This window comes from Syngnathus floridae, chromosome 15 (genome assembly GCF_059516105.1).
Source record: "Syngnathus floridae isolate MCC-2025c chromosome 15, RoL_Sflo_1.0, whole genome shotgun sequence".
NCBI classification, from domain to species: domain Eukaryota; kingdom Metazoa; phylum Chordata; class Actinopteri; order Syngnathiformes; family Syngnathidae; genus Syngnathus; species Syngnathus floridae.
This window is the reverse complement of record NC_142427.1, coordinates 6,082,502-6,109,862: the sequence shown is the minus strand read 5'-3', so window position 1 is coordinate 6,109,862 and position 27,361 is coordinate 6,082,502. Positions and strand designations below refer to the sequence as shown.

General features: G+C 42.9%; 3 protein-coding genes and 1 long non-coding RNA gene across 11 annotated transcripts in view; 2 read left to right on the top strand and 2 right to left on the bottom strand.

Annotated features, from left to right (window-relative positions):
- nrg2a (neuregulin 2a) overlaps positions 1 to 3,018 on the bottom strand; it is a 60,808-nt gene extending 57,790 nt beyond the window's left edge. For both annotated transcript variants that reach the window (XM_088399664.1, XM_088399665.1), the window contains exon 1: positions 2,017 to 3,018. In XM_088399664.1, the coding sequence (XP_088255790.1) occupies positions 2,017 to 2,440 (424 nt within the window). In that variant the 5' untranslated portion in view covers positions 2,441 to 3,018. The remainder of the gene's footprint in view (positions 1 to 2,016) is intronic.
- Positions 3,019 to 3,857: 839 nt separating this feature from the next.
- puraa (purine-rich element binding protein Aa) lies at positions 3,858 to 11,961 on the top strand. Of its 6 annotated transcripts, none has more exons than XM_088399671.1 (2): positions 3,858 to 4,049; positions 7,899 to 11,961. In XM_088399671.1, the coding sequence occupies exon 2, from the start codon at positions 7,982 to 7,984 to the stop codon at positions 8,837 to 8,839; it is 858 nt and encodes a 285-aa protein (XP_088255797.1). In that variant the 5' UTR covers positions 3,858 to 4,049; positions 7,899 to 7,981; the 3' UTR covers positions 8,840 to 11,961. The 6 variants fall into 6 exon arrangements, with proteins under 6 accessions (XP_088255797.1, XP_088255802.1, XP_088255799.1 ...); XM_088399676.1 differs by lacking the exon at positions 3,858 to 4,049 and adding an exon at positions 5,305 to 5,571; XM_088399673.1 differs by lacking the exon at positions 3,858 to 4,049 and adding an exon at positions 5,580 to 5,612.
- LOC148386101 (uncharacterized) lies at positions 5,967 to 8,961 on the bottom strand. Its single transcript, XR_015863274.1, has 2 exons — positions 7,182 to 8,961; positions 5,967 to 6,775 (listed from the first exon to the last, which is right to left on the bottom strand). It is a non-coding gene; the product is annotated as an uncharacterized LOC148386101 (long non-coding RNA).
- A 472-nt stretch (positions 11,962 to 12,433) lies between the features above and the next one.
- Positions 12,434 to 26,034, top strand: LOC148386099 (uncharacterized). 2 transcript variants are annotated; one of them, XM_088399669.1, is made up of 8 exons: positions 12,434 to 12,597; positions 14,147 to 14,606; positions 17,768 to 17,912; positions 18,003 to 18,102; positions 19,298 to 19,336; positions 19,430 to 19,480; positions 20,768 to 20,951; positions 25,216 to 26,034. In XM_088399669.1, the coding sequence occupies exons 2-8, from the start codon at positions 14,435 to 14,437 to the stop codon at positions 25,440 to 25,442; spliced, it is 918 nt and encodes a 305-aa protein (XP_088255795.1). In that variant the 5' UTR covers positions 12,434 to 12,597; positions 14,147 to 14,434; the 3' UTR covers positions 25,443 to 26,034. The 2 variants fall into 2 exon arrangements, with proteins under 2 accessions (XP_088255795.1, XP_088255794.1); XM_088399668.1 differs by lacking the exon at positions 12,434 to 12,597 and adding an exon at positions 13,480 to 13,631.
- Positions 26,035 to 27,361: the final 1,327 nt, after the last annotated feature.

Here is a 27,361-nt window from a genome sequence, read left to right as displayed (position 1 = left end):
GCCTGTACTACAAGAAGTTGACAGTCATGAAGGACACGTGCGGCCCGTGACAAAAATGAGTTTGACTGCTTTAAGAGTTATAACATTATGACACAGATGCTATTCGTTAGCTTGTCTTTGGTGTTTTGCATTTTCCATTAGTAAACAGACTTTTAGGTCACAAAAAAACACAATATGATGGAATACGGTAATGAGGTGACTTTTTGAACACATAACTGACAACCTTTTGCTGATTTTAGTCAGCAATAGGGTCCATTTAGTGTTACCTCTCCAATCGGGACATGAGTTAAAAAGCCAGGGCATTGGAGTGAGTGTGACAAAAAGGGAAGCATCTATGTCTCGTGGGGACAAGCTAAGAGGATTTAAGAATTGAAGAAGGCAGCAGGATAGAGCACATTATGTTCTTAAGTAAAAATGACTATGCAGGATGATGTCCGGATGTGACTTTTTTTTTTTCTTTTCAAGAACGTGCGTATCAAAATTGCCCAGTACCATGAAGGAATACAAGAAGAGCTGCTTCCCCTTCTCCCATTCTCCTGCCTTGTTACAGGCCTTTGCAGATGTCACTCTGACAAGTACTAGGAACTGTTTGAGATCCAGTTACAGGACCTGTCGCTATCATTTGAGGACTAAAGTCTTGTTTTACGCTGCTGAGGAGTGTGGCGCACACTGTGTGTATAATTGGAGACATCACTAAGGGCTTACTACACACTCTGGGGCAGAACACTTGAATTGTGATAGTGACCCCCTCAAAAAAAATGTGTGCATATGCTACATGCACACTTTCTAAATGAACCTACTTATGTGCTTCCTCCTGCAATCAACAGCAGTGTGTTGTGTTTAATCAATAGGCCGCTTAACCTAGCAAAATCACTCAGCTTTGATTTTCTCTTGTTACGACAAGCCAAGCGGCACTGAAACGATACACACTCAAATTACATCAGTGACCACATGAGCAAATTTACAGAAGAACATCTGACCATCTGACCACTTTCTACACCACTTGGAGAAGATTTCATCATGGGGCAGCCCAAAAAGCAAAATTGGGTCAAGTATTTGATCCAACATTGGGTACAAACTACCCAGAATGTTGAGTTGCCATGTTACCAGAATAGATGTGTTTAAAAGAAAAATGCTGATTTTATTATCAACATGAAACTTTCCCCAACAAATCTAAAATGGCCACCAGCTTCTGCTCTTCAGCCAGCCCAAACCAATCTTTAACCCAATCTGCTGGGTAATAAAATAAGTAACCCAATCTGTTCAAACTCCATAGCAAGTGACTGGGCTAGTAAAACAACCCAGCTTTTTTTTTTTTTTTGGTGGTTGTGAAAAATTCATACTCATTCACACGTCATCAAGAAAACCAAAGTACAGCAATACACTGTACAAGTACACCTCTCTGCTTTCCCAATCGAACAACAGGCTGTGAAAACAAACAACAGGCTGTGACAAAGCTGAGCTATGCCAAAGTGAATGCTGTTACAGCATTAAAGCGGGTGTGAACCTAAATATAGCCAAGGAAGCTATTTGCCAGGAGCAACGTGATGGTGTGCCACCGGTCGCTGTCCGTGGTACTGAAACAGGGGCCAAGCCCAATTAGGATAGCAAGGTGTCCCTGCAAGGTTAGAGAGCAGCGAGGACATTTGGGGGTATTAAAACTATGCAGTGGATGCTCCACGGTGGAGGGGGGTAGGATGCAGGATGCAGATAGTTGGATCTGCACAAAGTGCAATTGCACACAAGCAACAGTGCGAGGCGCATGTGTGATGCAGCTGAGCAGAGAGAAAGAGAGTTTGATTGATCATGTGGGCTATGAGAGCCTGCGAGAGTTGTCGAAAATTGCTGCATAGACGCCTCGAAGGCACATAGGTGCTACCCACTGAATGTGAACCATACATCGGCAACAAGGGGGCTAATATCCAAAAGTATACACCTAGATGTTGGCCACGAAGCTGCGCTAGTATGCTTTTCTTCCGGGTTCGCCGGTAATCCACAATACATGGTCTCACTTACCGCAGTCCTCACACAAAATCTTGCTAACATCCTTCTTGAGACTCTTGCCGCTTGTGTCCAGGGGCGCGAATGAAGCCTTGTAGACCAGTGGCGCCTCCGTGGGCTCCATGAAAAAGATATACTTGTGGTTCTTTTGCACGTCGGCGCACGGAGCCTCCGACCCGAACTCCCCCAGCACGGTGACGAGCTGTTGAGGCTCCAGCCCCCCGCTGTGGAGGGGCCACACGTCCAACACTTGGACGTGCACGCCGGGCTGCGGCGGAGGCTCGGCGGAGGCGTTCCCCGGCGTGGACTGCACCTTGCCCTCGATCACCACGGCCGACCTGTACGCCCGGTCCTGCAGGGAATCCGAAGTCGGGGGGTAGCAGGCGAATGAGACCCCGATGAGCAGCATGGATAGAGGTGCGAGCGACTCAAGCCTCATGCCGCCTGCTGTGGCTCGTGAGTGGCTGCTGGCGGTGCGGCGGCGGCGGCGGGGCTCTCGGGGCTGCGGGGCGATGGCGACAGTGCTGGGCTGGCTGAGGAGGAGGAGACGGCGAGGGGGCTCCAGTGGCTCGGCAGCGCGGCGGACCTCGCACAAGTGTCCATGCCATCGGGATCCGCTGCTTGATCCCCGCTTAATTCCAACGGGTCGGCGTGCGGCGGTGCGACATACAAGGATGCTGACTCCCAAATCCGCTCGTATAGGAACAATAAGGCATCATAGACAGGAGGAGCGAGAAATTGGCTGAGGATGCCCCCTCCTATGCTGCCATGGCAGCCTTGACTCTCTTATCTTTGCCCAAATATTGCAGTAAGGGGGGTGGGGGTAGAGCCGCGGATTCTCAAGCAAGAAAAGACGCCAAAATGCTGCAGTGGGCCCACAAGTTTTGCTCGTTCGAGTCTCAGAAGCATGGGAAAAAGCACAGGTATGATTCCGAGGATTAAAACATGATTGTGGTCCTGCACGCCGCCTTCCACCGCGGCTCTCTCCGCCTCCCCCCGTTCTCCACAGACCCACAGAAAATGGACCAGATTGCCAAAAGGAGGAGGAGGAGGAGGAGAAAGAGGAGGGGGGTCGTCACACAATGCAGGATGGAAGAAGGTGTGCATGCAGCCGAAAGACCACAGGTTCCAACTTCTCACTCGCCCCTAGCCCAGATCTCGTAAGGGTGGTCACCTCATGGTGTAGTTTGATAAACAAGTGATTCACAGAAGCTGTATGCGCTGCCATGACTTTTTCTATGAGACCTTGCTGAAAAACTACATCAGCTGGAAATTACTTTTAACAATGTTCAGCAAGAAATTCAAATTCGTATATAGTAAGAGCATTTGGGGACAAATTGCAGTAATTTCAATATTTGGAGGCTAACAAGGCAACGTCTCGGTTGCAAATGCGGAGTTGTACTATAAAGATCCTGAAAGAGTGACATCTTCTGGTCAGAGTTTGCACGACATGCCGAATGCGGAGCAAGTGTTGAAATTACAACACTAACAGGTGGGCAGCATCTCAGTCCTAACTTAATTTCGTTAATTTTGAAAATGATACAAAACTCTCATGATCATTTTTTATAGATTTTTTCTTTGCTATATATTGACCTGGGTTAGGCTGACATAGAATTCAAACAGACTTTTAATTCAATTTAGAACGTGTAATTGGATCTGCATACATGTGTGAATGCCAGATGAATAAAGCTTGACTTGGCATTCATACAATAATTACATAATTACCCCAAATCCCTTCCATTTTTGTGTCCATACCTGTAAATTAAAGGATGTGCTGAAATTCCTCTGCATGACCAAGAGAGGTCGCCACACCCAGAGTTGGCAGGCAGCGCCTGATGACGTCACGGGAAGGAGCGTACGGCGCCTGCCTTCTGGTGCGTGCGTCGCTCTCTGATGCCACAACTCGCAGTTTCTGGTCCATCTTGGGAGGTGTGCTCCAGCAGACTGACACATCCGAACAACTGATCCGCTTGAAGAAACCTTCATGTGCGGCTTGTCCCGTCAGCTCGTCCGCCGCACGCCTTCCAATCTTTGAGTGGTGCAAACTGGTAAGGAGCGTTCGCCTGCAAGTAAATGCGCTTTGTTAAAGAACCAATGCCATTTAACTGCGACGTGGCCTTTCATAACAATAATAATTATAACAATAAAATAATAATCATAATAATAAATCATAATATACGATAGCGCGTTAGGCTTTGCAGAGTAAACCCATGTACATATAACCTACATACACATATATACTAATCAAAGCACGGCCGACCGTCACGCCTGAACGTGCACGCGCAACATTCCAGCGTGATAATTATGGTAAACGTTGCTGCTGCCATGCGTAAAAGTAGTCATGGAAGTGACATAAGTGACGTTGCTGTGCGTGTAAAATAGCACTAAAATATTTGGTGTCCAATGAGCACAGAGGTGAACATTCAAAACCAAATACTCATTTAAAGATCCTGGAGAAAATGCAAAATAATATTTTTTTTTAAAGCACTTTTAAAAAAGTAAAATGTCAACATGTTTAGATTTCACTGTATGACTGAAAGGTTGTCATTGATTACCCAGTTTGGATTCGTTTACAGAATCATTTTTTTAACTTGTCGAATATCGTATATACAAACCTTTTGTGACGTTAGTTAAGTTGATCAACCTGCAACAAAGAGACGTCAACTGTCTAATTCACTTACACAAGTTTGCGTGGATTGTAATTACATACTGGGAAATAATACATTAAATTACAATATCTGGTAAAGGCCTTAGACAAACGAATGCAATAAAATACTATAAATAAATAAATAAATAAATAAAATGTTCATGCATATTTTAGGGTTTTTATTATGGTAACTGATAGTCCTACTAAACCTTTATTATTGTTATCCCCACCAACGCTTGAGATGGTCTTTAAAAACCATAAAATATTTTTGTCCAATCTTTTTTTTTTTTTTAAATCACGTAATTACAATGAGCAGGCCTGCAAGACAATCTGGAAACGATCGAATTTGTCCCGTGAAATTATATATTATTATAATTAAAAAATATATACATGATTGCCAAACCCTACATTTTCCACCAAATTATTTTTTAAAGCGAGTATAAAAAAAAATCTGCAAGCGTCCATGATAGGGTTAAATGTATATTACGGCCTGTAGATGCTGCTATGGGCGGGCCGCTATTTCAAAATATTAGACAAATAAATTCCCAGTTACGTAAATGCTGTCATAACGGATGGAAAAAAAGAGAACATTTTATAACGAAAAAAAAAGCTCTTTTTCTGTCAAATACTCCAAATGTCCTTATAATAGGCCTGCCGACAATTTCCTTTTGGGACCACCACTTACCGTAAAAAGCGGGTGGTAATTTGAAAGAGTACGCCCACTCCAAATAATTTGTGATGAATTAAAACATTTTTAAATGTATATAGAAATGATAGATTATCACTGTAAAGTGTTTTGCGTGAGTTTACCGGCTGTCTGTTCAGATCTTTGTTTCTTTTTTGATACTCTGCTCTGCATTCCGTGCTGCGGTGAATTTTTTTGCTCATTCCGTTTTCTTCCTGGAATCCTTAACTACATGCAGGTGAGTATGTGCACACGCTCCGTTTTCCTTGATTCAGGCAGGTGAGTAACGTGCAGGCGCTCAGTCGCGACAATCACTGTAACTAAGTTTAGGACATTAGCCCAATAAAGTAAGTAAAGTAGTAATATTATGAATGTGGACAAAAGTGTAGTATTTATATACCTTAAGAGTTGACACGGTGCATATCATCCGTCATTATCTTCGGGGTCCAGGTTTTTTTTTTTTTTTTTTTGGTGCTGCATGTGAGGACTATTAACTTTATTCGGTTGAATTCGTACATAGTTATTGTAGTTGATTTTTTTTTTTTTTTTTGCAGTAGTGTGTTTAAAAAAAAGTCTTTGAATTTGGTTGGAATCGTATGATTTCGTAAGTGAATTTATACTCGTGAACAGTGGTTATTGTGGTTATGATTTTATTCGCAGTACACTGTTACAAGTTTCACAAGTCAATAAGTATATTTTGCGTGATAGCAAAATTGCTCAAATTTAGTTTAATAGGGCTGTCACAATAAAAAATAAAGGGAAAAGGTACATTCTCAGGATTGTGCATTTTCTTTTTCTGTCCTACCAATGCCTAGAGCGCTTGCGCACGCATGCTCACAACGTCCACTCAGAACGTCCTACCTGCTTATACTAATGAAAAAATAGTATGAATTTGTAATTTAAAATGTCAAAACTTTCTGTTAACTTATATGTATGCGTAAGTATACTCTAAGGATATTATTTAAATTTCCTGCACGTCCTATACTTGCTTAACTGCGTCGACGTGTAAATATTTTCTCGAGGAATTTTTTTTCTTTTTGTTTTCTTTTTTAAATAATGTTCTACCTGCAAGCGTCTAAACAAAACATTCTGAAAGCGCACGGACCCGGTAGTACTTCGACTGTCAAATCGGTAGGACGTTTTGCACGGGTAGGATAGAACAATCACAAAAGCTGAATCTAGTTTAATTTTTGCCCCCCCCCTTTTTTTTCCCCCACCCCAAAAATATGTAATAATGACACGCCATTTTGCTTGCAACGTTGCATTTTAGGGACAGAATACACAACTTAATTCTCAATGCGGGATGGGAAAAAACAGCTGACAAGAAATGTGGCAAAACACTGCATGACTTGCGGGGCGAGGCTTTTCTCTTTTCTTTTTTGAAGAGGCCAGGGGCGCGTGAGGTGCAAGAGTTCCTGTGATTCCACGTCTCGCTCTTCACACTAAAAGAAAAAACACGTAGAGCTAACGTCACATACACAAGACACTTATGCAAGAGTGCATCGTCTCTAAGATGAAAAGTGGCGTGTATTCGCTACGGAATCACTCGCAGCTACAGACGGTCAATGCGCCTTGTTGGGAATATTTACCTGCTAAGTACCAAATTAAGTGACGTATGTATACCCTTATTTCTTGTCACCTCGTTTTACTTAACTAATGTCGCTTCATGTGATTATTGTGCAATCAGCTGCGTTCAAACATAGCAGAGAAAGCTACGTTGCTTGCATTTGTTTAACAGGCTTTATAGCTACTTTGTGATTAACGCGTCTTCGTCGCAGAACCGTGGGTATAATTCGACAGCAACCTCAAGATAACGTTCATTATAAGCGAGTTCAGTTTGACACTTACTGTTATCGCGTCGTAGCCATATTTAAAGTGCAAGATCCTCCGGAGTATGGCAGATGACATTTCAGTAGCTAACGCTAACATAGAGCTAAGGTCTAAGTAGATATCACCTTAGCGCGTAGTCGTACGCAAACGTTGCCACCATGTTGAATGTGTCATTTTTTGGACTGCTTATAAATATACAAATTGTTTAAGGGTCAAATTTGACCATTATTTGCAAGTTAATAGTTTAAATGTTTCTCAAGGTGTGGTACAAGCATCACTTCCCAATCTCCCAATTGTGAAAGAATCACAATTCCTTAAACTGTGCAGAATTTTACAGTGATTTACAGGGAATTTTACTGCCTTAGTGAATTATGTAAAGGCTTTTATTAATTTACGGGCTGCAGCACAATGGACGAGTGTTATAAATCCGGGCTATGGAGTTTTTATGGTCTTTCTGTGCTTGCATGGGTTTTCTTCAGGTACTCTTGAGTTCCTCCCACACTCTATCTAATGTGCTGGAGGTTCATTGAATCGTCCTCAATGTGGCCGCCTTATGCTCAAAATTCACTTCAAACATGTCCTCAGTGAGGGTAGAAGAGAACTTGCCACATTCAATATGGCCGACGGCTTTGTGTATCCAAGCAACGGACCAAACAGCCAACCGTGGTTTCTATGTACAGTTCGACGTCTCTGAATGCTAATCTCTCCTCGTTTTTTGTGTGTACTTCCCGGCAGATCTCGCGAGAGCTGTGTCGCTGACTGTGACTGGTCGAGTCTTTTGCGGTTTAGGCTGAGGGAGAAGGCAGGCAGGCAGCATCATGGCGGACAGAGACAGTGGAAGTGAGCAGGGAGGAGCAGCCACGGGCCCAGGCTTTGGTTCCATGCACTCGGCGGCGGGAGGGGCGGGCTCGGCTTCCGGCCTCCAGCACGAGACTCAGGAGCTGGCGTCCAAGCGGGTTGACATCCAAAACAAACGCTTCTATTTGGACGTAAAGCAGAACGCCAAAGGCCGCTTCTTGAAGATAGCCGAAGTCGGGGCCGGTGGCAACAAGAGCCGCCTCACTCTTTCCATGTCCGTGGCAGTCGAGTTCCGCGACTACTTGGGGGACTTCATCGAGCACTACGCCCAGCTCGGTCCCAGCAACCCGGGCATGGTGCAGGACGAGCCGCGGCGAGCGCTCAAGAGCGAGTTCCTGGTGCGGGAGAATCGGAAGTACTACATGGATCTAAAGGAGAACCAGAGGGGACGGTTCCTGAGGGTCCGGCAGACCGTCAGCCGGGGGGCCGGCTTGGGGTCCACGCAGGGCCAGACCATCGCGCTCCCGGCCCAAGGACTTATCGAGTTTCGTGACGCTTTGGCCAAACTTATTGACGATTACGGCGTGGAGGAGGAGCCCGCGGAGCTGCCCGAAGGCTCGTCATTGACTGTGGACAACAAGCGCTTCTTCTTCGACGTGGGCTCCAACAAGTACGGCGTGTTCATGCGGGTAAGCGAGGTGAAGCCGACGTACCGCAACTCGATCACGGTGCCCTACAAAGTGTGGTCCAAGTTCGGGAATACATTCTCTAAATACGCCGACGAGATGAAGAAGCAGCGGGAGAAGCGAGCGTGCGAGCTGGAGGAGGAGGAAGAAGATGAGGAGGAGGTGCAGGCGGACGACGGAGACGAGGATTGAGACAGAGTCGTGAAAATAACAAGAAATCTAACCATAAACTCTACTGTATAAAAGAAATCTAATTGAAACGGTTTAACTCCAAGGGAGCATCACCCACAATATAAGAATTCACCACAACCTGACAGTTCTGACATCATGTCACTCATCGCTGGATGTTAGCCCACTTATACACCATTAATACAGTAACTGGCTGCTAAACAAAGTAATAACATGTTTGAACATTGTTTCCTACTTGACAAACAATATGGAGTCTTTATTTCCCTTATTAACAGAGTAAAACAAACTTTTGTACCACTTTAAGCTAAAAACAACCAATGTTTGCAATGTTGGGATCTGAGAGTAAGCATTTCCTTTCCATGTAAGCTAATACCTTCAGCACAAATTAGATATTTTATGTGGGGTTTTTTTTTTGTTTGTTTTGTTTTTTTCCAAAACCAAATTTGAGAAAGTTTGTAAAACAAAAATATGGTCACACATATTCGCCATCTTGTGTACCTGTGACCATTAATGTGTTTACACACATCAAATGAGGGCTAGGCCTGCTTTGGAAACTGGTTAGCTGTCATGTAGTTTTTCAAAAGTGTTCTCTCTATCTTGTGCAATATGCATTGCATCAAAATCAAATCAATATTGCTCAGTAGTTCTTGACGTGTTGACCGAAGCATTCAAAGAAGTCACTCTTAAATCAGTTGAAATTGTTGCAGTGCAAATGGATATATTAGACTGCCGTTGTGTGTTGTCGTTGATGCGATGTGTTGGGTTCAAAGGTACTAAATGCATAGTAACGAAATAACATGTAGCAAATACAGAGAAATGAACAATTGGCCGGAGCATTAAATACGTCAAAATGGTGCCAATTAAAGCGTGCATGTTTATCTGCACTTAAGTCGATTGTTGGTTTCCCAAAAATGTGTCTCGAGGACCCTTCCATATTTTGCCTGTATTGCACGAACGCTCGACTCCTTGAGTACTGAGCGAAGCCCACCCAAAGGCTGCTGCTACTGTAGTGGAAATCAAAAGATCTCTAACACATTAACAGGGGAGCATTTAGGCACACTTGGTTGGAGGGTCCAATTTTGTGACCACGTGCCCTTCCTGATGGGCTTTCAGTTCTTCTGTCAAGTTTATCGGCGATGGCTAATATGGACACGCAATCCCCTTTGACACCACCTGTAAAAGCTGGTATTTTTCTGCCTTTGTTTCGTGTCAAAATTGTAACATGAGACGATGCCTGTGTGAAAGGAAATGCCCATAACATAAGTGCAGAAACTTTGGAAAGTTCGGAACTGCCTATGTAGAACGAATATTTTCAAATATGAAAACAAAAATGTTTATTCCAGTCAAACACTTTCGTATATAAGTTACTGTTGGGACGCTACTAAGGCAGATAAATGTCAGATCTTTGGTTAAGATTTTTTTTTTTTTTTGCGGTATTTGTGTGTTTAAAAAAAAAATCTAATGTTTCTCTTTAGTTGGCCCACATTTTCCTGGGGAGGTGATGATATACTTGGGCTGCCACACGTAAAACGACTGGCTCTCTTCGTCCAGTTCTGTCGCATCTCATAGATGTGTGATAGCAGTTTTATAAACTCTTGCCAGTCACCTTAAGAATAACTGGCAACAATCAGATCTATTTACCTCAGCAGTGAGTTCAGTGTTTGCTTCCGTGATGTTTAGATTTGACTGGAAACCAGCAAACTAGACCGTCCTTGACCACCAAGATAGGGTAAAAGCTTACTGGGAGCATCCTCTTCAGCATATAAAACAACCTGGTGCCTTACACACTCCGCATGCTTACACGCTGGCCTGGTGCTTTGGATCGCAAGTTTGGCTTCTTTTCGACTAGTTTTCTTCCATTTTTTTTTTTTTTGTGTCTCGGCCCAGACTCGTGGTGCTAAAACAAGGCATTGTCCTTCCTTCCCAGTACCTTCATCGCCACTTAATATGATCCCCCAGCCATCCAGGTATCGGCCTACATGTAAACATGGAAGGGGAGGGGGGGTCACCTCGATGCAAGATGATGCAAGGAGTTAGCACCAAGCACATAGTAGGAAGAGCAGTGAGTGGAAATGATTGGAAATAGTTATCGACAAGCCTCCATCGCCGCCCCTCCCCCTTTACCCACATCTCCATATGCTCTGGCTTTTAGGTAGTCATGTATGTTGCCGGTCGCTCAATTAAGGGGGAGTAGCACGCATGTCTTTTTGTTTCTCTTTAGGTTTTACCTTCTCAGCGTTATTTCACTTTATTTGTGACTTTTGGAATGTTTTCGGCCACAAAAAATAGCTCTATTTTTTATGTGCAACATTTCATGACTGTGCAATATCGTATGTGCCAATTGTGGCAATATATGTATATCAATTAAAATATGATTACTATTTGAAAAGATGTGGCTGAATTCCATGTTTATTTCTAGTGAAGGAGTTCTTAGCCGCTATTTGCACTCAAAAATAAAAATATACTGGAGGGGAATTGAGGTCAAATGAAGGTCAGAACAGCCACTACAGTTCACGATAACTAAGGTCGCTTGCCAAAATGGCAGCAAGAGTTGAAGGAACATTAAATAAAAAATAAAAATAAAAACTTTTGAATGAAAAACAATTGTAAACTGAAATCTCCATTTTAGCTTTAAGCTAAAGGTGCTTGAGTCCAGTATTCATTTCCAGTTTGGTGAACTGTCTAGTGGTTGTTGTGTGTAGCACTTTGCTTTGCAATGCAGGTTGTAAAACACCAATACTTTATCTCGAGAATGTCATTATCTTTGTTTTGATACATGAAATATAGCGTATGTATATTTGACAAAATCTGAGTTTAATTTTGCCCGATAAAGATGAATCTATATTCAAAATATATGTATTTTCATGTTTCTTGTTGAACGAAAAATACCAAAATGTCACCTATTTACTGATTGGGGAAAGGATGTTTGATTTTGATGTAGTATTTGTCCACACTGTCTGCCATTTGCATCAATACTAATGACTAAAGCTTAATTTTACAGCCTTAAAAATGCGAAATTGGTGACAAAACACCTGACAATTACCTGTGTTGTTGTCTTATAGATAATTCTAGTACTGTATGTGTCATAACAGGCTGTAAAATAAAGCATTGATCTCTGATCCTCATGATGTTGCTACGTTCATTCTTATGCAAAACATTTGGAGACCCAACGGAGCATGCAGCATTGTAAATTGTAAACTAGCACAAAGAATTTTACGGTCCAATTAAAACTGGAGTTGCACACACCACTCAAATATCATTTACATTTCCCTTCAAGGAAGTTAATAGTGGCATGAAGAAGTAAAAGTATTGCACTAATATAAGATGCTCTTGAGGTGATCTCAGTTATGCTAAATTTCAAATACCAACTTTGCCCCTGAGCTAGAAGATTAATTCGACAAAAATATTGTGAGCCAACTGATTTTCCATTGGCATGAGCGAATCATTTTTACAATAACATTCGAATGAAAGAAACCGCTCTATTAAAATTCTCCAGGTCTTTGCTCCTGCATCTGTTCAGCAGCATGCTTTGTCTTTTAAGGTGACGTAATCCAAATCGACTTTCCTCACGTTGGCCGCTAGGGCGCGCTGTTTGTTTATAAATGACGGACAAGAAATGTTGAGCGATAAAGAAGCGACCCAATCAAGTAACGTGATTGGAAGTACTGTTTTGCACAGCATCGCCTAATATTGTGCTGTAGAACATCTCGATCACACGCAAATATTGCATTCACCAAGATGTTGGTGAGATACTCTTCGAGGTGAGTTTAATCACGAATTCGTCGACTGCCATTTTGATTTGCACAAGCAAGGTGGTCGAATTGTTTGCTCAATTTGCCCGCAGTTTAGTGGGTTGGACGCTCAGAATTTTGGCTTTGATATCTCTAATGGAGTTTGTAAGTCTTTCACGTGCTTGTGCGGTTTCCATGGCTTTCTTCTCCGTTCCAAAAGTTTGCACATTCGATTAATTGGGTATTGTTACATAGGTGTTGCGTGTGAATGGTTGGTTGTGTGTGATATTTAAGTGACATGTGAATGGCTGGTGACTAGTCCAGGGTGTATCCCACCTCTCGCTTAAAGTCATCTGAGAAAAGCTCCAGCTCACCCGTGATATCCTAACAATAAACAGTAAATAAAATGCCAACTTGTCAAATTTGTTGCCCCTTTTGCCTCTTTAGGGCCACCGTTATTTCACTCGTTTACGCCGATGCGGAAGTAAGTCAAAACAATCCCATGCCGGATTGCCTATGTTTATTCAATTATTAATTTGATCCATATTACATTTGTTTGGGCCGTCGTGCACAAATGTCTACACACTCGTATACATAAAAACATGAAAGTCAGTCAGAGGGGGAACAAAATTGCTGTTTCCGGACATTCGAGACCGCATAGCGGACCGCAGCCCTGACGTGAGAGCGCTTTAAAGAGGGCATCGATCTGAAACTCCTCGTTTTCAGCTTTTGCATTATTATAATACATTTTAAAGTCATGGTTAATACTAATATCCATTGCATTAAGGTTTGGTGTTTTCCATAATTGCATGGGTTTTAATTTAATAACGTGACGTCAATGACTGATGTGCCAATGAGCAATTAAGACAACTGAGAGAGACAGACTGAGAAAAATAAGACAGTTGAGCGAGAGAGAGAGAGGCGGTTACAAGGAAAGAGGGAGGGAGGGACATCATGGAATGCTGTGATGTCATCAGCCAGTCATACACAAAGACAAGGAGGCTCTCTTGACTCTCAGCTTACTTAGCATACTCTTACTGTGGAGCAGCTGTCTACATCCTACTGTGAGTACCTCAACAAACTCTATCTGAGCTCCTCTTTTTGTCTGTTCCTTCCTGCTTTCTTGTTCTCCTTTCCTGGGTTTGCATGTGTGCACACAAACCTGATTTACTCGACACCATCTGGGCTCCACCGGTTCTCTGTCTTCAGACAGGCTTCCTTTCCCACAAAGTGTGTTGTTGCTGGGGTGGTAGCCATTGTTTGCTCCCTTGCCGTTGCTGTGATTTTGGGGGGGTGGACCAATCCCATTCAATGCCTTTGCAAGGAGTAAATGACTTGCTCCTTCCACTTTTTTCAAGCCGAAACTTGATTCGAAAAAGTAGTTTCTTGCGGAACCTTCGGTGCGAATGGAGCCTGGTTAAGGGAAGGGGAAGAAGGGAGTTTTTTTGTTGATGACAGAAGCAGTTCCATTCCTAAAGAGTCTCCTCCCATTCTGGGCTGAGTCTGTCAGTTTGGATTTAAACTCCAGTTAGTGACAGGAATTTGACGTCAAGAAGTCTTGTCTGTTTTTTTTTTACAGATGTTCCGATGATGACAGAAAATTGACGTCTCATCGTGTGGAAGAAACTATCCACAAATAAGAGCAAGCTTATGCTGTCTTCTTTAAATGACAAAGTGAGGATGATCGCTTGCCTTGAGTAAAGTTCATCCAGATGACCATTCCTCAGGATTTTGGCACATCAAGATATTTTAAGAGCATGAAACTATAAAGGCACCTCTGGAAGGAGAAACTACCTCCCTGCACCTCCTAAACCAGGTGCAACTCCAACGTTGACCCTCTGTCGAAGCTGCCAACGCTACCGCCACAATGCTACAGCAGATTCTAAAAGACATGTACATCGACCCCGATGTACTGGAGGCGCTCAACGAGGACCAGAAAAAGACGCTGTTCCTGAAGATGCGCGAGGAGCAGGTGCGGCGATGGAAAGAGCGTGAGGAGAAACTGGAGCGAGAAGGCGAGAGGACAAAGCCCAAAAAAGGTCAGAAAAACTCTAGAATTGAGCCAATGCAGATATAACGCATTCAAAAACAGTATTCGTTTAAAGCCCACTGAAAGCTCAACGCACCATCTTTTTGTTGTTTACAATCCAAAACAGTTTTCAGCCAACTACTCGAGTAGTCCGAGACCTGCGCTACACAACCTATGCATTGGCCATGACACGTTGCATGCATTGAGCTCATGTTCGCTCGCTGTCACCTCAACAGCTGTTTGCCAACTCAGGCACGCTGTTTATCCCGATTCCATTCGGCCAGTTTAAAGTTTCTCCCCCAGACAAACTTAACTCGGGCTTGACAAACTCCAGCTGCTTCGTATTAAACGTTCGTGAGCCCTGTCAGACATGTAGGAAAGTTGACTCATTGGCTAGAAGACCCCGTTTATGCTCGTTTATACTTTGCAGTACCGTTAAGTGGGTTAAGGCTTAATACTTACTGGAGCTTCAACATTATTCACTGTCAAGACAGACTCTTTTCCATTACTAATCAGCTCAAAATATTTCATCCATTAGCCAAGGATGCCAACCAAGCACAGGATTTCTTTTCTTCTCTTTTGATCATCTTTTCTGTTCTTCAAAACAAAGAAAAAGGCGGAATGTGGTTTGAAGGACAGAAATGGCTACATTGCTAGAAACATGGCAATAAATTGGTTTTATTTGTTGTTTGGCTATGCAGGATCTACACAAAATCGCCAACTGTTCGGTCCTAAATAGAAATAATAAATGATAATGTTATGTCACATCAAGCAAAACTTCCCAACAACATTGGCTTTGTTTTTTGTAGTGTGTTCCTTTTATGTGAATTCCTTTTATTCTATGATGATCAAAACAGTCCTTTTCAGGATTTACGCGATTATTTTTATTCATTGATTGGCAAAAAGAAATCACACAATCCTGCTGCCTTTTGTCAAATTGTAATATTATCTGGGAAAATGCGAAATATTTGGTACACCTCTTGTTTTATTTCCCATTGGGATTTGTAACATGAATGTGTTGTTTGAAATGAGTCTCTGTGGATTCTGTTTACAAGAAAATTCGATGTGACGGGCTTTTTTTTCTTTCAACAGTAGTTCTGTTGTACCGAGCGGCACATTGAGAAATCATATGTGATGGAAAATGATGACAGGAAAAAAAAGAGCAAAAACCCCCACAAGCATTGCAGATGAAGTCACTTGCAATTGTTTTCTATACGTGAATGCAATGTGGAGGAAGCAGGGGAAAACTCACGAAGCTCCTTGACTTGCTCTCAAACTGGTTTGACACACTGCAAAATCTCACCTGTCTGCATTTTTTTTTTATGCTGAGGAAAAAAACATGTAGTGGGATGACGCTTGGTCATGACCAACAATGTAGTAGAGCTTGCATTTAGATCAAATGTTAAACGGGTGCATAAACTGTAATGTGAGCTGTCTCTTTGGGGCTTATAACAAAGCACTTCCTATTTATCAGCCTGGGTGCAGTGAGGAAGCGGACAGCGCTTTCTTTCTGTCTGTCTTTAATGAGCAATATTGCTCTCAGCACACTGGATGAAGACTCTGAGCTGGTATCAAGTCCTACTCTACTTTTAATGGTGAAAATGGTGGATGGTTCATCTCTCGCGGGTAACGCAGGAAGTGAGCCAATCCTTGAAACAATCAGCAGGGGGGCAAAACAGGAAGTAGACAGGAAAAGTATGTGATTAAAACACAAAAGACCGAATTCTGCTTAGACTTGCGAGGGAAGCTCAGTTTCATTTACATGTGCATTGGGAAGCAAAAGTTTCATGCTGCCTTTCGGCTATTCTGGTCATGGGACTTGTGAACTACAGTGAGACAAGCAGGCCATGTTTCCCTTTTTGTGTGCTTGCGACACGATACACAATCACATTTAAAAAAGAAAAGATCGTACTTTGTCTTACTATGTGATCAAATTTTTTTTTTTACTTTCAATTTCTCATGCAACAGTAATTTACTTAACCGCACAGTCAGCAGATAGTCATGTGCATAGTGTGTGGATTTCTTGTCTTGCACTTTGGCGTTGCCACTTGGTGCTCAGCATTCTTCAAGTCACTTGGCAACTTGCTGCAGGGAGCTCAGAAGGAACCCATTTCAAAACAGACAAATTAGGATTATGTGTGGATTGCAAGGTGGCCAGTATAGAGATACAGTGATCCCTCGCTACTTAGCGTTTCGTTTATCGCGACTTCACTACATCGCAGATTTTTTTTCCCAAATTAAATAAACATTTAAAAGTCAAAATAAAACTTCTTAATTGAGGAAACATGTGTCTAACCTTTAGGACAATGTAGTATTGCTCCAAATGTTTGTTTACATTCCTTTAGAAGTCCGTTTTCACGTGTTAGCACGGTCGCAAATTAGCATCTTTCCGCTAAGTCGTTAGCCTGTCCAGTACTTCTTTTTGGTGACCGCACTTAGGGGATTTCACTTATTGCGGGTGGTTTTTGGAACCAATTATCTGCAATAAACGAGGGATTACTGTAATCTCTAAGCAACCACATTTTGATACTGAACATTAAAGGGATGAGTACAGATGCCTGTGGGACTCCGCAAGTAATTTACCATAATCAGAACAGGTCGCATTGCCACAAAGTGTGTCTTCTCTGAAAGACCGAAGTCAAAAACAAAATGCTAAGCGTTCATAACCAAGGCAGTCATTTTTGTCATTTCCAGCAAGGGCTCAAATTTCCCATGAAGCTTCTATGAATAAGGTGCATTGCAGCTGTCAGTCGAGTATGTGTCTCGTTTGTCAAGCTCTGTTCTGACGACCGTGTTTTCATAGTGCTACCCCGTATGACCAGCTGGAATGTGTTCCACGGGGTAGGCTGGCAAAACAAGTTCACCATGACAGAGTAATTTGAAGCCAGCCAACACTTACGCTGTCATACCTGCGTCAAACGCTTCACCGCTCACGTTGCTGAGGGCGCTTACGTCAGCACCCAACCGCACGATTGTTTGGCAGCTAAAAGGAAGTGCACCTCTTAATCTCTATTGAAGTTTGGAAATCAAAATGAGTGGGAGTCAGGAATGAGTGATGTTTTAATTCCATCATGAAAGATTCCATTATTTCCGTACCGTGCATGACAGTTCTTGCCGTTTTGTGCGAGGGGCTTTGTGTGTTTACTCAAATGTTGTCTTATTTCCTCATAGCCAACAGCAAGAATGTCAGCTGGCTGCTGGGTCGCGACGGAGATGTGGCCGTCATCGTGATCGGGGAAATGGACGAGTTGAGTTCCAAATTCATCTGCTCAGGATTGGGAGAAAAGAAGGCCCCCTGTCCACAGAACAATACAGTGTAAGATACTTACATACAATGTCTAGAGGGGATATTTATATTTGCCTCTAGGCAAGATTTAAGATCAGTTGTCAAATGTATCTGTTACAGCAATCAAAGCATGTTAAAGACCAGAATAAATGCAGACATCACAGCTGAGAGAGAAAACCTTCCTTCTCGGACACAACCTGGAATTTCCTTGAATTTGAAGGTATGTAAAGGTTTAAGTAATTGTGGCTGTGAGAGAAGCAAAAAAAAAAAAAAAAAAAAAAAAGTCTTCTTGGGTGTTCTCACCCTGAAAACAAATTCCGTCTAAATCAAACTGAAAATAAACACAAATATGTTCCGTCGTCACTGCTCAGAACATAATGTTGACATTGAAAAATGAAAAATCACATCAGCTCCAATCAGATTCGCTTTTCAAAACTAACATCCCCCACTGCAAAAAGTCCCGCATGCCATTTTTATCTCTGTGACATAATGGGCTCTTGTGAAGCAGCAATTTAGCCTGGCCGCAAATACATAGTAAAAAAAGACGGTTCATGGCCCGGTGAAAATTTAGTTTGTGCTTTTTGTTAAGCTGTCGATTTTGGAGTTGTTGGTTGAATTTGTGCTGGTATGGGTTCTCTTTTCACCTTAACTGGCAAAAAAAAAAAAAAAGTGTCCCATTACATGTTCATTTATCTTGGGCATGCAGTCAAGGCCTTCGAGACCTTTTCTGCTGGCCTAATCAGAATAGAATTGTATTGATTTATGTCCTAAAGTCTGTTATATACATTTTAGTGTGGACCTTAGCCTTTACGGGCTATTTCTTTTCCAACCAAATTTCAGCTGGTTTTTGTTAAATGTAATTTGTCCAAAACCCTCAAACACCTTTAAAATAGCAGTTTTTGTTTTCAACGCTTTTTGCCTTCACAAAGGCGTCAAGGTGAACTTTTCAAGAAAAACTGGACATTGTGAGGACAGGCCAGCTGGCTGTCTTATTGCAACTCGTAAAAGATTTTATTTGTCACTCCCAGAGCAGCTTTTTGACTAGCTCTTTGACAACCCAACACAGCTAACAAAAGAGGATGGATTTTGTCTTATAAATAATAAGCATCTCTGGTGAGTATGATGCATTTTATTTGACATTTTTAGTAACATTATAACATAATGCTTATTGTAAACTGCGATAGTGGCGTATAGCATTTTAGAGTTAATGCGAGAAAATTTTTCCTGCTTTAGTAATTAATTGTATTCCTCAAATATGCGAATTGCCTCTGTTTGTCCTTTATGCAATATGTAGTTATAATGTTTTTATATTGTTTATATTGTAATTATTATTTTGTGACATGATAGTGGTGGATTTAAGAGGTCATTTGAAGTGCCCACATCTAAATGGAGTTTTTTTTTCTTCCTCCTATTAGGCCAAATGTGAGGAGACGAGCACTTTACACCCCCTGGCGGTGAGTTGGCGAATTGACCTGATGTCATTGTGAGTCCAGTGCTTGGATTGCGTCATTGCCAACCCTCGTGTAATGTCTTTGTTGCACCCACAGGTGTCAGTGAGTGAGCATTCATCAGCGTCAGCGTCCACAACTGCACACAAGGTACTTGGTGATAAACGCACACAGTTTAAAGCTCTTAAGATCTAAATGTTTATGACCATTTGTTAGCTATGCAGGGAATTGATCTTAAAAAGACTTTATTGGGATCTTATCGTATCATTTTGGCTTCCTTGTGAGTAACGGGAAACTGTGGTTAAGCCAGTTTGCATATCACCTTTCCCACAGCATTCCTCTTTTCATGCATTGAGCTCTAACAAGAGCCCTTCATAGCTTTCTGCATTTGGAGGAGTTGAACTCAACTGCAAGGCCAAGCTTGGGGAGCTTGACTTTTACCCTACCTCACTCTTTAATGTTGCATGCAAATGTGTGCAGGTGACACACACATCGATACATACATGGACACACACACACAGGCAGGAGAAGCTGAAGGAGAAGTGGCGAGACGGGATATTTGGGCCGCCCAAGAACAGATGGTTGATGAACTTGATCAGGGAATTAGAGGGACGCGTCACTCGCAGATGGATGGGATTGCGGAAACATCCCCAGAGGTTTTTGGGGCGAGTCGGAACAGGAGTTTTTTCTTTTTCTAACCACAGAAGCAAACTCTCTCATTTGTTCCTCAACCCGTGCTGATGCATTTATTATGGACACTGAAGGAGACAAGAGTTTGGCAAACCTCAAATTCATAGTTCAACATACTTTTTTTTCCTTATCCCAAATAACAAAACTTTGTCCTCATATGACCTCGGTGAATTATAAAGGAGATATTTAAGTAACATTTTAACAGGCTTTCAAATATTTAGTAAACCTACTTGCTCTTTTGGAGGCTTCCGGAAAGAAAATTGATCGCTTAAATATCGCCCAAGTGTAAAATTTGGTTTACTGCCGCTGCGCTGTAAAGCTTAAAAAAAACAAAAAACGATGAGTTGTGTAAGCACCTTTTAATTTTGATGACGCATGAAGTGCAGCAGTTCTTATTTTGTTATAATTGTCAACTCATTTAGCATGCATTAAAACCAAAAGTGGGTTTACTGCTGCAGTTGCAGTGGCAAGGGAGCAAAATTGTTGATTAAACTGCCGCAAGATGATCGAATGATGAGCGCGCCCGCTTGATATCCAAGTCGGCTCACAATTTTCTTCCCACACATAATTAAAGCCTTAATCAGTGGTCATCCAACTGTTTGTGTCCTTACCGTCCGTGTGCGCTCATTATTGGAGAGAAGGGTAATTTGATGAGTCATCACAGTGACAGTGATTCAACTGCACGTGAATTAGCTGTCAGCACTTGTCATCCTCCAACTTTTTGTCTGATCTTTTTCCCCTCTGCAGGAAGAGAAGCCCAGGCTTCCCAGGAGAACCAACGCAGTCATTGTGAGGCCGGCCAACGCGAACGTGGCGCCGGGACCCGTCAACGCCAGACCCGAGATCGCAAATCTGAGGCAAGCCAGCGCGGCGCCATCCGAGATGACGGCGGCTTCACGGGACTTGATTCAGGAGTCACGGCAAGTCAAAGGTGAGTGAGCATTGCATCATGGGAAAGGGCACCCGGGGTCAAGATTGTAAGCACTGGAGGGGTTCTCAAGACCTTGCAATGAACCGCGACCTGTCAGATGTTTAATCATAATATTAGGTGGGCAGAGTCCAGTTGCATCTCAAATAATCTTTCCCCACTGAAAAGACTGAAAATGTACTTTATGTAAACTCATACTAATTGACTACAATAATTAAATAGAATGTAAACGGTTTATACAGTCAAGCAGACGCGAAGACGAATTTCACCACTACCGTATGTGATAGTAGTATTGGTCATTTTTTTAAAGAGGATAAAGAATATATGCCTGTCAGTATTGTTAGGTTTCTGCTCAAATATCCAATGCTTTGCAATTATGTAAAGAAAAATGGTGACTCATGGATTAATAAATGCGTATTTTAATAAATTTAAATTATAACAAATGTTATTTTTTATATTTAGCTAACATGTAGTTCTTAAATTAATTAAATTTTGAATATTTATGATGACAAAAATACGTGAAAATATAATATACACATTTATCATCATGTCCGCCACAGTGGCGTTTTAATCCACTTCTAATCGATCAAGCGGATGAAAAGTTAGCTTGCATTCACAACGTAACACCGCAACAACACCATGGTTCCGACCGGAGGTGTAGAGCGAGAGCCGCCTGCGCAAAGGTTTGCCGTAATGCAGCTAGAGAAGGATTTATTTCCTATTTTTTCCCAGCTAATGTGCCGGCCAAATAGTACCTCAGCCTCCCGGAATCTTTATGGAGTGGCAAGTCAATCCGGACCCGCCTGGAGGGAGAAAAAGCGAATAGGACTTGTGATTTGTGATATTTCCGAGCACGCTTTTTTCGGGGTGGGTGTTGTCATGGCTGTGCACGTTTAGATTCACTACGAGAAATTGTAATTGCGGTGGGATTTGTGTGTGAATGTTGAGAGATGGCACTCAACTGAACAAAGTGAATTGAGGAGCCACGCATAATAGCGGTCCTTCGATCCCATGCATGTATTCCCCCCCAGTGGCTGTTAGGAGAAATGACGTCCTTGCATTTGTCCCATTGCCCCAATAAAAACAAGAATTCATAAATCGCGTGATGAAAGGCTATTAATTGTCCATAAATAAGTTTGACGTCTAGTTGTAACCTGTGATCAGCAGGCAATTAATTCAAGGTAGACCGATAGCTCCTTTTCACATACTTTATCTATGAACAGCAGTAAAAAGGCAAACAATTTGAAAACAATTCTGACGGTCAGTTTGAAATTAGCACCATCCAGTGGAAGATAATGATACTGTAGCTAAAAAAGTCCAGTTTGTGTTTCTATTACTAGATCCCTCTGCTGGAGGAATACTCAACCTGCATCACATTCATGTTATTTTTTTTCCCCTAAACTTCTCTGGACAGCAGACACAGTGGAATAGCTGAAAGGCTCAGACAGCGATGTCTGCTATTCATTGGCTTTTCAAGTGTTCAAATAATTCCTGGGAAAATGATATTTACAAAAAAAAAATACGTATTTATGAAATGGAGTCTACAAATATTTACAGAACTAAAAACAACACCTGACTTAAAAAGAGTCATGATAGTCCAAAAAAATTGTCTGGACGCGTATTTAGAGGAGCTTAGAAGAACAGCTGCCGACTGGAGGTGGTAGACACGCGTCCGACACAGAGCCGGATGAATGTCTCCACTCCGGACAGGGAATACTGAACGAGAAGCCTGTCCTTGACAATGACAGGAAGCTCGTTCCAAGGGGAAGAGGTGGCCGACAACGCTCAATGCCTCAGCTGTTTGTGTTTGCATGCGGGTCGTGACAACCGTTCCTGTTTCCTCCGAGCAGGAAGTGTGACCTGTCACGTGAGCCACGAGTGTCAAAAGACGCCGGGGACAAACAAATAACACTTGTACCGACCACAGGGACAGAATAAACTCGATGACACAATTTTAGTTTTTTTGCTGCAAAAGTATTTCAACACTTGCCTTTATTTGACACCAAAAGATGTGATTTGAATCCACTCACATGAGTATTGGGACATGTGTTTTGTTGCCCAGTTGAGTTGATTCTCGGATTAGTCAACATCACTGACTGTTTTCTCAGTTTTTTGGTTCCCCGCAACCACAATATGAAGTTTTAACACCCAGAATCCTGAGTGTTTGTGCTTTCGCGTGGAAAGCAATTATCACTGTCGCACTGATGTCTCCACACCGTGTTATGTTCAACAATTAGCCATGTGTTAGTGTTTGCCTAAAATAATCCATTTTGACGATGCAGAGCATCTGTAGCAGCTAATCTTTGTATCGTACATGTATGTGCGTGCGTGTGCATTGGTGTTTATACCCCCCCCCCCCTTCAGTCGCTCTCTATCAGCGGGGTCGGCTTTCCTCTCTTCTCTCCTCACCTTCAGAGGGAAGGACGCACATTCCTGCGCCGCTTCCCGACTCTAGCCCTGGGCGACGCTCAGCCCCGTGCTGATAAGTGACAGGGGCCCCAGTGGCGTGCACACACATACACACTCACACACACACACCCTGCCCTTCTGTCCACAGACGTGCTGCTCGGGAATTCTGCCCTCTGCCCCACTTCTGCCTCCCCCCACCTCCTTCCTCTCTGCCTCGCTCCCGCTCGCTCTCTTGACGAGGGGTCTTTAAAGAGATAGATTGGTCTTTAATTTCAGCGCCAGTCTGGTCAGTGGCGCTGTAGCCCAACGCCTCCAGCACGCACGCCCACCCTCACCCACTCACCGCCGTCCCCTTGTCCCCGGCGTACAAAGGAGTGAGAGATCTAATTTGGAGATTTAGTGATCAATCTTCACTGGTTTGAAACAGATACTTGGGTTCGTTTAAGAGTTGTTCTTAAAGATTTCAACGTTGCTTGTGTTATTTGTTGACTGCATTCAAGAATGGTGCATACTGGGTGTGATTTAATTATTTTGTCACCTTACTTGACGCTAAAAAACACAAACTCCCTCTTGCTGTCTGCCTCGGTGTTTATTAAGTATTCCACTCAGACCTGCGCCAAGGCTCCGAGCACAGAAAACACACTCTGACCGGCACTCAGTGTGTGTGTGTGTACGTGCATATCCGCGTGTGCGTCCGCCTTGTGCGCTCGGTGCGTGCCTGAATGTGTGTCAGCCTCAATTGCTGGAGCCTGCCCAAGGTTTCCGTGGTGACTGCACAACACAACGAGACAATCAGGGGCAGGCCCACGCGGCGCGGCGAGAGGACATTAACACAGGAACTGGGGGGTGGGGTCAGAGGTCAGCGGGGAGGGTGGATGAGGGGGGGGCACGCAAAGCAACGAAGGTGAAGCGTGAACAACAAACAATAACGCAACCTACTTTCATGTGTTCATTTTTCAAAGCACAGGCCTGAGGAACGCGGTTTTGGCGTGTGTGCGCGTGGAGATCGGTGGCACGCCTGAGCGAATTGACGGGCGGGGGTGGGGGGGGTGCGCCCGCCCGCCCGCCTGCGTGAGGCTCGACTCGGCTTGGCTCGCCGTTGTTGTTGTGGCGTGAGAATGTGTCTCTTCAAATCCCCTACCGAAGGAGACGCTTGCTTGTCGCTCTATTTTGTGTGCGTGGAGGCTGCTCGTGCACGCACGCTCGCTCGCTCGCTCGCTCTCTCACATATCTTCGTCCCCCGGGGATGACGCTAAAAATATGTGGCTCCTCGAGCCTTCTGGTGTCTGAGCAGCGTCTGTCTGCTCTCCATTGCCTCCCTCCTCCCCTCTCTTTCGCCTGTTCCTTCCATTCCTCCCTCAATTACACCCTCTCGCCAACACACTACCTCAACGAGCACACGCACGCACGCACACAAACTACGGCCAGCTGTGTCCCCGCTGCACTTTTATGGAGGATGACCTCTGCTCAGCCAGAGTGGGATAAAGGGAGGCGGAAAGGAAAAAAGAAAACAAAAAAACAAGAGTGGAGTGAAGAAAGATGCATGCGTGCAGTATTAGGAAAGAGGAAATGATAGAAAAGAGTTGGCGAAAGAATTCGAGCTTTAATAACAATCGTGTGCCGTCTGAGTTTTTGTCTGCTTTTCCTTAAACATATTATTTCAACTTCTTTTCACCTTGTTTTGGCGCCATCGTACTCCCGGAGGTGCTCTGGGCTGCAGAAAGTGTGGGAAAAGAGCATTAGCATGTCTCCAAAGAATTTAAAGCCAAAAGTTATTCTTGCGATATACAGTCTCGGTATTGGTGGTTGTAATACAAATATTCTTTATTCTTTGAAAACAAAATGTCTTGTTTTTCAGGTGCCACTGCATCGGAAGCACATAGCAGGGCATCCTCAGTGAAAGTGATCTCCTCATCAGGGAGCACCACACCCAGCGGTGGGCGGGGCCGGGTGGCGCAATTGATGAAAACCTTCAGCGTGGATAGCGGTTCCACCTCCCCGCAGGCCGCCCCCCGCACCATCAAGCCCCCTCTTCCGACCAAGCCCAGCCACTTGTGCGTAGCCACCTCTTCTTCTGTCAGGTAATCCCGATGCTGACCCAAAGAATCTCAAGATAAGCCACACTGGACAGGATGAGAGCATGTGGAGTAGTCAGTGGAAGGACATCTCAACCAATGGAGACCTTTGTTACTTTGCCAGCACAACCAAAGCACAAAAAAATGGAAATGCTTGAAGGTGCGCTCGAGTCACATTGTGTTGTGATACACTTTTCATGTGTGCTATTCTTTTTCTTCTGCGAGGTGGAATAAGGTACAGAGGGATCCTTGCTTTAATGGAGTCACCTTACTGAAAGTTATTACGGCGTGTCACATGACTCCCTGCCTCAGTGAAGCCTGTTGAGGACCAATGACAGTGCCAAAAATTCTTAATACCTTCTTATTGGATCAAACCCTGGCAGGTTTGATGGTCATTGCCAAATGATCCAACTCTGCTCAGTGTTATGTCCCAGTACTATAATTAACATTTGTACAGGGTCTTTTTTTAGTTTTTTTTTTTTTTTTATATATATTGTTTATAGGGATATCTAATGGACTTTTTTTGTTAACACGAGACATATTGGATGTCAAGCTTCTGTGGTTGACTCTGTGGCAATAAAAAGATGTATATAAAATTTAAACTATCTTTATCAATTATTTTTATATAATAATTATATAATGTATAGTTTAGCTACATATTTAGTCATATTTATGAATTTTTAAAACACCAATGCTATAAATTTGAACACATGCTAAAATTTGTATTGCGCAAGCTTAAAGGTCAAACTAATAAAACAAAAAATGACTATCGCAAATATCACAAAATTTAGGAACGACAAGTCTTTCATTTGAGCTAAATGAGTTTAAAAAAATCCCATGTGACTTGAAAAATTACTCCATATGGATATTTTCAGGATTTTAATACATTGTGTGTGTGTGTATTAACACACACACAATGTATTAAAATGTATTAAAATGTGTGCACGATAGTTAGCAGTTCACATCTGCATTCTAATTGTCGAGAGGTTCAAGATTTCCTGTTTGGAGTTTGCATATTCTCCCCATGCTTGCGTGGGTTTTCTCCAGGAACTTTGGATCCCTCCCACATTCCAAAAACAAAACTCACTAAATTCATCACAGGTGTAAATATGAGTGTGAATATTTAATTGTGATTGACTTGCAACTAAACATCCATTCTGATTTCTCTGATGTCATACCTTCCTCCTCGAAACCAATTGAAGCCATGACATCTGGGCATTATTAATTTATGCGTGTATGTGTGAATATTATGTCATAGCACAACGCTTCTCTGAACTCATACGCAATGACCTGGATGCTTGTACAGGCCCAGTGTAAAATGTAATTGGATTTACACATTCATGCCTTCATGCTTTGTTAAAGCTGTGCTCTTACTTGGAAATGTGTGCTAATCATCCTACCTACTAATGTTAGCAAATTGATGCCCCCGCCCATGACGTAAGTACCCGTGCCTGCAGTTGAATTGAGTGGCCTTGACTTCATATGAATCTTGCAAAATGCATCAACCTTTGCATCCCGAATGGTGGAAATCACATTGAAGAGGTTATTCATTAACGTGAAAATGTTTTTCTGGGGGGCTAAAACTCATTTGGGAATCTAGCATGAGTCACGCGTTGTTTGCATTAGCTGTATTTTTGTGAATTTATAATGTACAGTTGCCACTCTAGAGCGCCTCGTTGTCAGCTGCGAGCGTGTGCATATAAGTGAGAGAGTGAGATTAAAAAATATTCCAACATGATGCATGTTGATGTGGCCTCTTTAGAGTGCCTCATTGCTGCAACATGGAAAAGCCCGGCAATAAACCTAATTGGACATATTCCAATCACTAAAGACTTCAAGATGATATTTTCTTTGCAGCTCAAACATTTGTGTGGGCATAAGAACATTTTTGTGGGATTTGATTGACAGTTGACAGCTGAGCGTGGCGTG